The sequence below is a fragment of the Notothenia rossii genome (assembly GCF_949606895.1).
Source record: "Notothenia rossii genome assembly, chromosome: 3".
Taxonomy (NCBI): domain Eukaryota; kingdom Metazoa; phylum Chordata; class Actinopteri; order Perciformes; family Nototheniidae; genus Notothenia; species Notothenia rossii.
Genome location: NC_136901.1, coordinates 75843845 through 75856988, shown reverse-complemented (window position 1 = coordinate 75856988; position 13144 = coordinate 75843845). Strand labels below are relative to the sequence as shown.

Sequence of the window (13144 nt, the reverse complement as noted above, 5' to 3'; positions counted from 1 at the left end):
CAGAATGTATGACATTTTTGTTTTTTTAATTGCATTACAGAAAATAAAGAACTTTATCACAATATTCTAATTTTCTGAGACAGTCCTGTAGATACTAAGAGAACCACGTTTAAAACGACCTTTAACAATGACGATAAATATTTCAAAAATAAATGAACATTAACTATAGTCGCTGAGGCCTTGGGACTAACAAGCGATACAAGATATGATTACTTTTCCCCCTGGAGATGTAAAACAATAGCACAGAGTGCGGACGAATCCAACAATAATTAATGGCTTGACAAATTATAGACATTAAACAATCACTAACAGGTGAACCGCTTCTTTATATGTTTACATTTACGTATCATTTTAACATATTGCCTTATTGCTTTGATATGCCTAAACTCAAACATGAATTTGGTCAATTTTCCCTCCCTTGATCCAATTATTTCCCATTTCCACCTTAATGGGTTAAGATGGATCATTTCAAGTTAAGAAAATGTTGTTAAATAGCTTCGTGTATAGTTTTGGTCACCCACTATTTAAATTGTTCTGATTGAAAACATAATTATGTAAAGTGATTATTTCAGCAGTAATATCAATACAATTAAACCTACTGAAGGATCATTTGACTTTAAAATACAATAAATTGAAGCAATGTGTGCCTCCAACATGACCAAAAGCTTTAATAATCACTATTACTAATATTGCATGGTAATGAATGCAGATCTAATGGACACATGACTATATACTTCAGAATGTATGGGTAACTTACAGGAGACCAAAAGTGAAATGCAGGAAATAAGAAATCTAATGTTAAGAACAACATTTAACCCTTAGATGCACGAGTGACTGGACCCTATCTTCCATAAGTGGGTCTAAAAGGACCCGTATTAGAATAATATGTGTTTTTATGCCATGTTTGTAATTTTGGTTAAGAAAAATCACTTGTATAATATTTAGTATTATATTTTGGTTCACATTAGAAATATTTAATTTTTAATTTTTCACAATTTATAATTTTATAATTTATTTTTACATTTTGAAAAAAACGGTTTGAACATATTGATTCAAATATCTCCGCTATTCTGAGACCCTCACAGTATTCCAGTCCCTTTTAAAAACTCATCTCTTCTCCTCTTGTCTACTCATAGTTTTGTATTTAAATAGAGAAATTATTCTTTGTCCCTCTCTCGCGCACTTTTGTGTATTCTATTATTACTGGCGAGAAAGGTTTATTCACTATTATAAATATGCCTGAAGACATATAAGCCAAAAACTGTATCTCATTAAGCAGATCTTGAGATTTATAAATGTATTCTAGAAGATAAAAATGTATTTAAAGCACCTCAGTTTGAGAGTGCAAGTCAATGAAACAACAGTTTTGTAATTAGGTTTTCATGCAATAGAAAAACACATTAAAACGAAATCATACAAAAGCCTTTACAATGATCTACCAAATTATGTCAGTATGTGTACAGATTGATTTAAGACAAAACACATTCAACAGCCAAACCAGCATCATTGAAAAACACCACAAATGAACAATATACTCAAGCAGAATAAGGGACAACAAATGCAAAACCTTCAACGTATTAGTGCTCTAACATAGTGTCCCAATATCAATAAGGTGTAATCAGTTCCAATTATAAAGAAGAAACCACGATTCAATCAAATAAATACAATGATACTAGTAAATGTTGACTTAATTCATCATTCAGAAAATGAAATATACAACCAAGTTACATAGAAAATAAAAAACAAAAATAAATGTATAATATAGAAGTAAATTAGCCCTAAAAATACAATTGAATCACAAACCGATTTCAGAACCATGGACAGAGTTAAGTTAACGTATTTTCAAAAGATTTCTATAGCATGATGGGCAATCATGTGGGAAGATAAAAGGCAAGTTCAACTGAAGATAAATTCCTCAGAATGTTTAATGGTAACTAGGGCATCATATGTCTTGTTAAAGAATACTATAAATATGTATATTTACTCACAACCTTAGAATATAACTGTGCAACAAATACATGGTGGGTAAATACATTTTTCAGGATGATGAACATGACTATGATGTAATGATACATGGCCCTACCTCAGGAGAAGAATCACAATCTCCAAACACTTCAGCAAAGTCTGAAGGGCTTTTCCTCAGAGTCTGGTCAGCAGGCAGTGTGTTGTCATTGTAAGATGACACAAACTTAAAGTCACTGGTTCTGGAACCTGTTGTCAGGTAGGCGTCATAATTGTAAGCGCTGCGTAAAGTTCCTGTTCCGTCGATATCTGTGTAATTAGGAGGGAGATAAGCATTGGGGAGGGCAACTGCTCCATCAAACAACAGTCTGGGCTTTCTCCTGCAACTAAACCTCACACCGAGGATGATGATGATGATGATGAAGGTGAGGAAAAAGGTGGACACTGACACCAGCGCGATGATCAGATAAGAGGTCAGTTTGGAGTTCTTCTCATCATAAGAAATATCCTTCAGTTCTGGCACCTCAGCCAAGTTATCAGAGATAAGTAAATACATGGAGCAGGTGGCAGAGAGACAGGGCTGTCCGTTATCTTTCACTGACACAATAAGGTTCTGTTTCATGCTGTCAGACTCAGAAATGTCCCGCTGTGTCCTGATCTCTCCGCTGTGGAGACCAATAGTGAAAAGTCCCGGATCAGTGGATTTGACTATATGATAGGACAGCCAGGCGTTCTGTCCAGAGTCCACGTCCACCGCGATCACTTTGGACACCAGAGAGCCTCCGTGTGCAGCTTTGGGGACCAGCTCGGTCATGAAGGAGTTGCCCTCCGGGGCGGGGTACAGTATCTGAGGAGAGTTGTCATTCACATCCGATATGAACACACTGACGGTCACGTTGCTGCTGAGCGGAGGAGAACCGTTGTCTCTGGCCATCACGTGGACTTTAAAACTCCTGAACTGCTCAAAATCAAATGACCTCACTGTGTGGATCACAACCGTGTCTCCGTTAACAGACAGATAGGAGGACACCGGGGCACCGTTCACCTCACCGGGTAACAGAGAATAATTCACGGTACCGTTTTGTCTCCAGTCGGGGTCTCGAGCAGTAACGGAACATAAAGTGGAGCCAGGTTTGTTGTTTTCAGTCACATATGCGCTGTAGGACTGCTCCTCAAACACAGGTGGGTTGTCGTTGATGTCTGCTACAGATAACTGAACAGTTTTAGAGGAGGACAGAGGGGGAGAGCCCTCGTCAGTGGCAGTGATTGTAATGTTGTAATCAGACACTAGTTCACGGTCCAGTTGTCCTGTGGTCAAAGCAAATGGATCTCTTGTTGTTTTTCACGATCAAGTTCCTTTTCAAGAACAAGCTCTATTGAGTTTCCATCAACAGACAAAATGAAATTATCATTATTTTGAGGCTGTACTGCTGAACTGAATTCTGCCCTACATCCGCATCGTGTACCTCCTCTAGCACAAAACGAGCCCCCCTTACCGCTGACTCTCGAATTTCTATACTTATTGATTCTTCTTTAAATTATGGCGGGTTATCATTAATGTCTTGAACGTGTAGAGTGAGCAGATGTAGTTCCAGGGGATTCTCCAAAACAATATCACGTTTTATTACACACGACAAAAGAAAGCTTTTCTCCACAAAGCTCCTCCCGGTCGATCCTGTCGGCAACCTGTCACAATAACTTTTGCGGTTTCCTGTCGCATCAATGCGGACATTCCTAGTAGGCAATTTACTCGATTCCTGGTTAAGATCATTCGCTATATTCCCAATAACGGATCCACGCTTCATTTCCTCTTGAAAGGAATAGCTCACGTCCCCATTCACGTGTTTCCATCCATCCATCCACCCATCCATCCATCTTCTCCCGTTTATCCGTGGTCGGGTCGCGGAAGTAGCAGTTCCAGCAGATAGCCCCAAACTTTCTTTTCCCTGGCCACATCAACCAGCTCTGACTGGGGGATCCCAAGGCGCTCCCAGGCCAGAGAAGAGATATAATCCCTCCACCTGGTCCTAGGTCCACCCCTTGGTCTCTTCCCAGCTGGACGTGCCTGGAACACCTCCCTAGGGAGGCGCCCAGGTGGCATCCTAACTAGGTGCCCGAACCACCTCAACTGGCTCCTTTCGACGCGAAGGAAGAGCGGTTCAACTCCGAGTCCCTCCCGGATGACCAAACTTCTCACCTTATCCCTAAGGGAGACACCAGCCACCCTGCGGAGAAAACCCATCTCGGCCGCTTGAACCCGCAATCTCGTTCTTTCGGTCATGACCCATCCTTCATGACCATAGGTGAGGGTAGGAACGAAAATGGCGCGGTAGACAGAGAGCTTTGCCTTCTGGCTCAGCTCCCTTTTCATCACAACGGTGCGATAAAGCGACTGCAGTACCGCTCCCGCTGCTCCGATTCTCCGACCCATCTCACGCTCCATTGTTCCCTCACTCGAGAACAAGACCCCGAGATACTTGAACTCCTTCACTTGGGGTAAGGACTCATTCCCTACTTGGAGTGGACAGTCCATCGGTTTCCTGCTGAGAACCATGGCCTCAGATTTCGAGGTGCTGATCCTCATCCCAGCCTCTTCACACACGGTTGCGAACCGATCCAGTGAGTGCTGAAGGTCGCAGACCGATGAAGCCATCAGAACCACATCATCTGCAAAAAGCAGTGGTGCAATCCTTAGTCCACCGAACTGCAGACCCCCTCCCCCACGACTACGCCTCGAAATCCGAGCCATGTATATTACAAACAGGATTGGTGACAAAGCGCAGCCCTGGCGGAGGCCAACCCTCACCTGAAATGGGTCCGACTTACTGCCGAGGATCTGGACACAGCTCTCGCTTTGGGAGTACAGAGATTGGATGGCCCTGAGTAGAGACCCCCTCACCCCATACTCCCGCAGCACCTCCCACAGTGACTCCCTGGGAACCCGGTCATACGCCTTCTCCAAGTCTACAAACACATGTAGACTGGATAAGCGTACTCCCAGGCCCCCTCCAGGATCCTTGCGAGAGTAAAAAGCTGATCCGTCGTTCCACGACCAGGACGGAATCTGCATTGTTCCTCCTCAATCTGAGGTTCGACAATCGGCCTGACCCTCCTTTCGAGTACCTTAGAGTAAACTTTCCCGGGGAGGCTGAGTAGTGTGATGCCTCTGTAATTGGAACACACCCTCTGATCCCCCTTTTTAAAAAGGGGAACCACCACTCCGGTCTGCCACTCCTTCGGTACTGTTTCCAACTTCCACGCAACATTGATGAGACGTGTCAACCATGACAGTCCCTCAACACCCAGAGCCTTCAGCATTTCTAGGCGGATTCATCCACCCCCGGGGCTTTGCCACTGTGAAGTTGTTTGACGACCTCAGTGACCTCCCCCCGGAAGATTGGTGTCGATCCCCCGTCATACTCCAGCTCTGCCTCTAACATAGAGGGCGGAGTTGTCGGGTTCAGGAGTTCCTCAAAGTGTTCCTTCCAACGCCCTAACACTCCATCAGTTGAGGTCAACAACGTCCCATCCTTACTGTACACAGCTTGGATGGTTCCCTGCTTCCCCCTCCGGAGGTGTCGGACAGTTTTCCAGAACAACTTTGGTGCCGCCCGAAAGTCCTTTTCCATGTCTTCTCCAAACTTTTCCCACACCCGCTGCTTTGCCTCGGCCACGGCTGAGGCTGCTGCCCTTCGGGCCTGCCGGTACCTTGCAGTTGCCTCGGGAGTCCCCCGGGATAACAAATCCCTGAAGGCCTCCTTCTTCAGTCGGACGGCTTCCCTGAACACCGGTGTCCACCAGGAGGTTCGAAGGTTACCGCCCCTTGAGGCACCTAGGACCTTGAGACCACAGCTCCCCGCCGCGGCGTCGGCAATAGAGGCTTTTAACACCGACCACTCTGGTTCAATGTCCCCAACCTCCACAGGAATGCCCGAAAAGCTCCGCCGGAGGTGTGAGTTGAAGGCCTCCTGAACTTGGGCCTCCTCCAGACGTTCCCAGTTCACCCGAACTACACGTTTGGGCTTACCAGATCTATCCAGAGGCTTCCCCCGCCACTCGACCCAACTCACCAACAGATGGTGATCAGTTGACAACTCCGCCCCTCTCTTTACCCGAGTGTCCAAAACATACGACCTCAGGTCCGATGATACGATAACGAAATCGATCATGGACCTTCTGCCTAGGGTGCTCTAGTACCACGTACACTTATGAGCATCCTTATGTTCGAACATGGTGTTTGTTATGGCCAATCCATGACTAGCACAGAAGTCCAGTAACAAACCACCACTCCGGTTCAGATCAGGGGGGCCGTTCCTCCCAATCACTCCCCTCCAAGTGTCTCCATCATTGCCCACATGTGCGTTGAAGTCTCCCAGCAAGATTAAAGAGTCCCCTTCAGGAGCCCCATACAGGACTCTTTCCAGGGTCTCCAAGAAGGCTGTATACTCTGAACCGCTGTTGGGTGCATAAGCACACACAACAGTCAGAGTTTTCCCCCCCATAACCCGCAGGCGTAGGGAGGCGACCCTCTCGTCCACTGGGGTATACTCCAACAATGAAGCACCCAACCGGGGACTTGTGAGTATCCCCACACCCGCCCGGTGCCTCACACCTTGAGCAACTCCGGAGAAGAATAGAGTCCAACCCCTATCCAGAAATAAGGTTCCAGAGCCGACGCTGTGCGTAGAGGTGAGCCCAACCAGATCCAACTGGTAACGATCCACCTCCCGCACAAGCTCTGACTCCTTCCCCCCCAGAGAGGTGACGTTCCACGTCCCCAAAGCCAGCTTCTGTCGCCCGGGTCTGGTCCTTCGAGACCCTCTGCCTTCACTGCCACCCTTCTGGCAGCGCACCCGACCCCATCGCTGTTTCCTGTAGGTGGTGGGCCCGCGGAACGGAGAAGCGGAGGTGTTGCCCACGTTGCCTTTTCGGGCTGTGGCCGGCCGGGCTCCGTGGCAAGCCCGGCCACCAGACGCTCGCCGACTACTCCTCCTTCTGGGCCTGGCTCCAGAAGGGGACCCGGGCTTCCTCCGGGCCGGGTATCTTCACTTTGTGTGTCGTCTTTTCATGAGGTCTTATGAACCAATCTTAGTCTGGCCCCTTGCCTGAGACCAATTTGCCATTGGAGACCCTACCAGGAACACAAGGTTCCAGACATATATTGCAAATTCAACAGGGATCATCCAGTCAAATCAAGAGAAACACGATGGCACTAGTAACTCTGACTTCCTCCACGGAACAACAGCAACTGAAAAATTACCCGTTCAGTTGTCTCGTAAAGGGTGGAGTTGTAATGTTTCACAGCCTGGCCAATAGCGACACCATGCGTTGAATAAAGAAATAGACTGTACTATTAAAACTTAAACTAGTATTAGTAGTTTCAATTATATGAAAGAACAAATCAGATATTCATCTGATAAAGGGATAATATCAAAAGCATTTCACTTTCCTGCACTGTCACAACACAATAAACAACATAAATGTAACGTGGACATATTTTTTAAATAAAAAAAAGGTCACGTCTCCTAATGAAATAATATTCCGCAAACATATGTCTTTGACAGGTCACTGACCTGGTAGACTAAGGCACAGAGGAACCAAAACAAAAGGTCCTCATAATGTATCGAGATGCAAAGACAAAGAGTAAAAGAACCAAACAATCAAATCTGTTGAAATGTGTAAAGATATCATCACCCCTTATAAAAGTAAGCATACTGATTACTGCAAAGGACTGCTCACTCAAATCAAAGCCCAATGAAACAAAACAATAGACAGATAGATCCAAAAGTGAAAACAATAAATAAAATGATATGTTTGAAAAAGCGTGCTACATTCTCTCCGTATCTTTCCAAATCAGTTTCCTATAGAGAGTACACCAAAAACATGCAGGCACAAAGATGGGAATAAGTAAGGAAACTCAAATGCGTAGTAGTTATCAGTCTACAGGGCAGGTCTACAAGACAACATAAATAACTGCCTCACATTTGTAATAATAAACATACAAGTTGCACCCTGAACAATGGATGGCAGATATTCTCCAAGTTATAACAGACCAAGCCTCCGACCCTATCAGGCTTTACCAATGTTGTAATGTTTTACTTTGAGAAAAAAGTATCTGATGTAGGTTTCTATATAATTTCCATTATTGGCTAATTTTGTATGACGGAAAAAGCAAACGGTCAGATACAAATATTGCCTTATGAGAGATTTATTAAAAACCGATTAACTGAAAGGGCAAAAGGTCCATACCTAAGCAGTAGAACATATCTGAACAAATTTAAGAAGTTACATTGCTATTGCAATAACCGATTATTGAAGAAAAATACATACATTTCACTACATGTTGTTGCTGCATCAATAGGATGTGTTTGGAAAATTGAGGAAAAATGTTTGCGCTTTGAAAGAAAAGATTAACTCTCTGGGTACACTTCAAGATCTGTGGCTGTGAGTATATATACAGTAGCCTACCTCTAAACAGTCAAAAGAAAGAAAAATGCTTCTGTAATAAGCAGGGAAGAAAATTGCAGCCACCTCAGGATGATAACCACAAATGTAAGGATGTAGGGTGTGTCATTGGTCCATATACAATATATGTAGCAGCTTTCCCCTGGCACTAACATACAACATATGATAACTTTGCCCCATAGCGATTTAAAAGAATAGCAACAAAAGGTGGGGATGAATTCAAGTCAAACTGTTTCCAAAACAATACAAAATAATTCTTAGCTTATCCAACTATAGACATAAAACAATCACTAAGAGGTGAATCAAATCTAATTGTGTATACTTTTAACATGAAAGCTTTGATATCCCTAAATGTTGTCCCTAACTCAAACATATAACTGCTCAGTTTTCCCTCCCTTGATGTACTTCCTTCCCTTTTCCACCTTAATGGGTTGAGATGGGATTATTTCAAGTTAAGACAATATCTTCTTGTATAGTGGTTTTCAAACAATATTTTAATTGTTCCGATTGAAGAAAAACATATGTAAACTAAATATGTGAGCAGTATTATCAATTAAATTAAAACTACTGAAGTATAACTTTGAGTCAAAACACTATAAATTGAAGCAATGTGTGCCTCCAACTATATGACCAAAAACGCTTTTAATCAATATTACTGCATGTTAATGAATACAGATCTAATGGACTGATAATTATTCAACTCTGCTCTACAGTGTCTCAATATCAATGAGAAGTAATCACCTCCAATGTATATTAAAAAGAAGTAACTACTATAACGTCGAATAACATTGAGAAAATGCAATATCAAACCAAGTTTGATAAATTAAACTAAAAAAGGAAATCAAAACATGGCCCTACCTCAGGAGAAGAATCACAATCCCCAAACACTTCAGCAAAGTCTGAAGGGCTTTTCCTCAGAGTCTGGTCAGCAGGCAGTGTGTTGTCATTGTAAGATGACACGAACTTAAAGTCACTGGTTCTAGAACCTGTTGTCAGGTAGGCATCATAATTGTAAGCGCTGCGTAAAGTTCCTGTTCCGTCAACATCTGCGTAATTAGGAGGGAGATAAGTGCTGGGGATGGCGACTGCTCCATCAAACAACAGTCTGGGCTTTCTCCTGCGACAAAACCTCACACCCAGGATGATTATGATGAAGGTGAGAAAAAAGGTGGAAACGGACACCAGCGCGATGATCAGATAAGAGGTCAGTTTGGAGTTCTTCTCATCGTAAGAAATATCCTTCAGTTCTGGCACCTCAGCCAAGTTATCAGAGATAAGTAAATACATGGAGCAGGTGGCAGAGAGAGAGGGCTGTCCGTTATCTTTCACTGACACAATAAGGTTCTGTTTCATGCTGTCAGACTCAGAAATGTCCCGCTGTGTCCTGATCTCTCCGCTGTGGAGACCAATAGTGAAAAGTCCCGGATCAGTGGATTTGACTATATGATAGGACAGCCAGGCGTTCTGTCCGGAGTCCGCGTCCACCGCGATCACTTTGGACACCAGAGAGCCTCCGTGTGCAGCTTTGGGGACCAGCTCGGTCATGAAGGAGTTGCCCTCTGGGGCGGGGTACAGTATCTGAGGAGAGTTGTCATTCACATCCGATATGAACACACTGACGGTCACGTTGCTGCTGAGCGGAGGAGAACCGTTGTCTCTGGCCATCAAGTGGACTTTAAAACTCCTGAACTGTTCATAATCAAACGTCCTCACAGTGTGGATCACCCCCTTGTCTCCGTTAACAGACAGATAGGAGGACAACGGGGCACCGTTCACCTCACCGGGTAACAGAGAATAAATCACGGTACCGTTGTGTCTGCAGTCGGGGTCTCGAGCAGTAACGGAACATAAAGTGGAGCCAGGTTTGTTGTTTTCAGTCACATGTGCGCTGTAGGACTGCTCCTCAAACACAGGTGGGTTGTCGTTGATGTCTGCTACAGATAACTGAACAGTTTTAGAGGAGGACAGAGGGGGAGAGCCTTCGTCAGTGGCAGTGATTGTAATGTTGTAATCAGACACTAGTTCACGGTCCAGTTGTCCTGTGGTCACCAAAGAATAATAGTTTTTAATAGAAGGAACCAACTTAAAAGGGACGTTTTGCTGAATGGAGCAGCGGACCTGTCTGTTATTCTCAGAGTCTCTATCCTGCACGTTAAATATGCCCACCTCTGAACCAGGTGACACGTTCTCTGGTATGGGGTTAATCAGAGATTTTAAATATATCACCGGGGCGTTGTCATTAATATCTGTTATTTCAATCAACAACGTTGCATACGATGCCAGCCCTAGACCATCTTTAGCACTAATCTGCATTTCATAAGACGATTCTTTTTCATAATCAATATATCTTACAACTTTAACTTCTCCCGTTTTAGGGTCCAGAGAGAAAACTTGGTTTTCATCTGACACATGATCAAACCCATAGGTTACTTCACCATTTATTCCTTCGTCTGCATCAGTTGCACTTACTCTGATCACCAATGTATCCTGAGGAGAGTTTTCAGGAAGACTGGCTTCATATACTGGCTGACTAAACACTGGGACATTATCATTAGCATCCAGCACAGTAACGTGTATGACAACGGTACCTGATTTCTGAGGAGAGCCTCCATCAAACGCGGTAAGCAAAAACATAATCTCTTTTTTTCCCTCTCTGTCCAACTCTTTGTCTAAAACTAATTCACCATATTTTCGTCCACCCTTCGTCTTCACGTTTAGTTTGAAATTATCGTTCTGCTGCAGTGTGTAGCTCTGAACAGCATTTTCCCCTATGTCTCCATCTTTCGCTTCATCCAAAAGAAAATGTGCACCTTTGACCGCTGATTCATGGATTTCAAAATGAAGAGACTCCTCTTTAAATTGGGGTGAATTATCATTAATATCTTGAACGCGAATACTAATGCGGTGCAGTTCTAGTGGATTTTCCAGTACGAGTTCCTGTTTTAAAACACACGATGCCTTTTTTGCACAGAGCCCTTCTCTGTCAATCCTTTCCTGTACGATCAAATCTCCGGTGTTGAGATTTACACCGCAGTACTTAACGACATTATCTTCGGTATCAATACGGGCCTTGCGAGCAGACAATCTGCCCAAATCAAGTCCAAGATCTTTTGCGATATTTCCAATTACAGATCCACGTTTCATCTCCTCCGGGATAGAATAGCTCACGTCTCCATAGCCTGGGTGGAGGCCGAGAAAAATAAAGGCAACGCCGTAGAGCAGCGCAAATCTGCTGCATCCCATTGTTACTGCAAGTAAGAACTGCTTCCAAGTTTGTCCCAAATCAATCAAGAATACAGCTGTGATTTCCTCCAATATACACACTCTTCACACTGCGTTAATATCACGAAGTGTTTTTGTAAACCACGGTACAATAGGATAACCAGGCTTTAAATGTGCTGAGACCGAAGGGTGGAGAATGACTGTGTCCTCTCGTTTACTGGTACACACTGACACCATGAGTACTTCCCGGGTACAACATAGTGACTTATGATTTGGGTCGTGTTTACATATAGATACTAAGAGAACCACGTTAAAAACGACATTTAGCAATGACGATAAATATTTCAAAAATACATAAACATTAACTATAGTTGCTTAGCCCTTGGAACTAACAAACGATACACGATATGATTACTTTGCCCCCTAGAAATGTATAACAATAGCACAGAGTGCGGATGAATCCAACAATAATGATTGGCTTGACAAATTATAGACATTAAACAATCACTAACAGGTGAACCGCTTCTTTATAGGTTTACTTTTACGTAACATTTAAACATTATTGCCTTAATGCTTTGATATGCCTAAACTCAAACATGAAACTGGTCAGTTTCCCCTCAATTGATGCGATTATTTCCCATTTCTACCTTAATGGGTTAAGATGGATCATTTCAAGTTAAGACAATGTTGTTAAATAGCTTCTTGTATAATTTTGGTCACCCATTATTTAAATTGTTCTGATTGAAAACAGGTAAAGTAATTATTTCAGCAGTAATATCATTACAATTAAATCTACTTAAGGGTCATTTGATTTTAAAATACTATAAATTGAAGCAATGTGTGCCTCCAACATGACCAAAAGTTTTAATAATCACTATTAGTGCTGCATGGTAATGAATGCAGATCTAACGGACACATGACTGTATACTTCAAAATTCACGGGCAACCTACAGGAGACCAACACATCCGACATATTTCTCCCAAAAACAAAGAAGGTGTATGTGCTTTAATCTACATTGTCTAAAAATAAAAGCTGATTTAACTCCGACATTTGTTATTTTCAGACAGGCTGCAGAGCTTTTAATAAAATCAGTAGAGCAATGCTACCATTTCAAATGTTACATTAGAGAAGTGAAATGCAGGAAACAGGAAATGTAATGTTAAGAACAACATTTAAAGGTGTTCTGCATGTCGCTTTATAAAAAACGTGGTTTAAATGTTTTGTATTTAAATAGAGTAAAATCATTCTTTGTCCCTCTCTCACGCACTTTTGTTTACTCTATTATTACTGGCGAGAAAAGTTTATTTGCTATCATAAATATGCCTTAAGATATATACCCCAAAAACTGTACCTCATAAAGCAGATCTTGAGATTTATAAATGTATTCTAGAAGATCAAAATGTATTCAAATCACCTAAGTTTGAGAGTGCAAGTCAATGAAACAACAGTTTTGTAATTAGGTTTTCATTTTGCAATATCTATAAAAAAAAAAAC

General features: G+C 42.8%; 1 protein-coding gene across 1 annotated transcript; it reads right to left on the bottom strand.

Annotated features, from left to right (window-relative positions):
• Positions 1-2056: 2056 nt before the first annotated feature.
• On the bottom strand, positions 2057-11786 carry LOC307033042 (protocadherin beta-15-like; the record flags this gene model as incomplete). Its single annotated transcript, XM_079671311.1, has 2 exons — positions 10455-11786; positions 2057-3270 (listed from the first exon to the last, which is right to left on the bottom strand). Exons 1-2 carry the CDS (start codon positions 11668-11670, stop codon positions 2057-2059), a joined length of 2430 nt encoding a protein of 809 aa, XP_079527437.1. The 5' UTR covers positions 11671-11786.
• Between the last annotated feature and the right edge of the window lie 1358 nt (positions 11787-13144).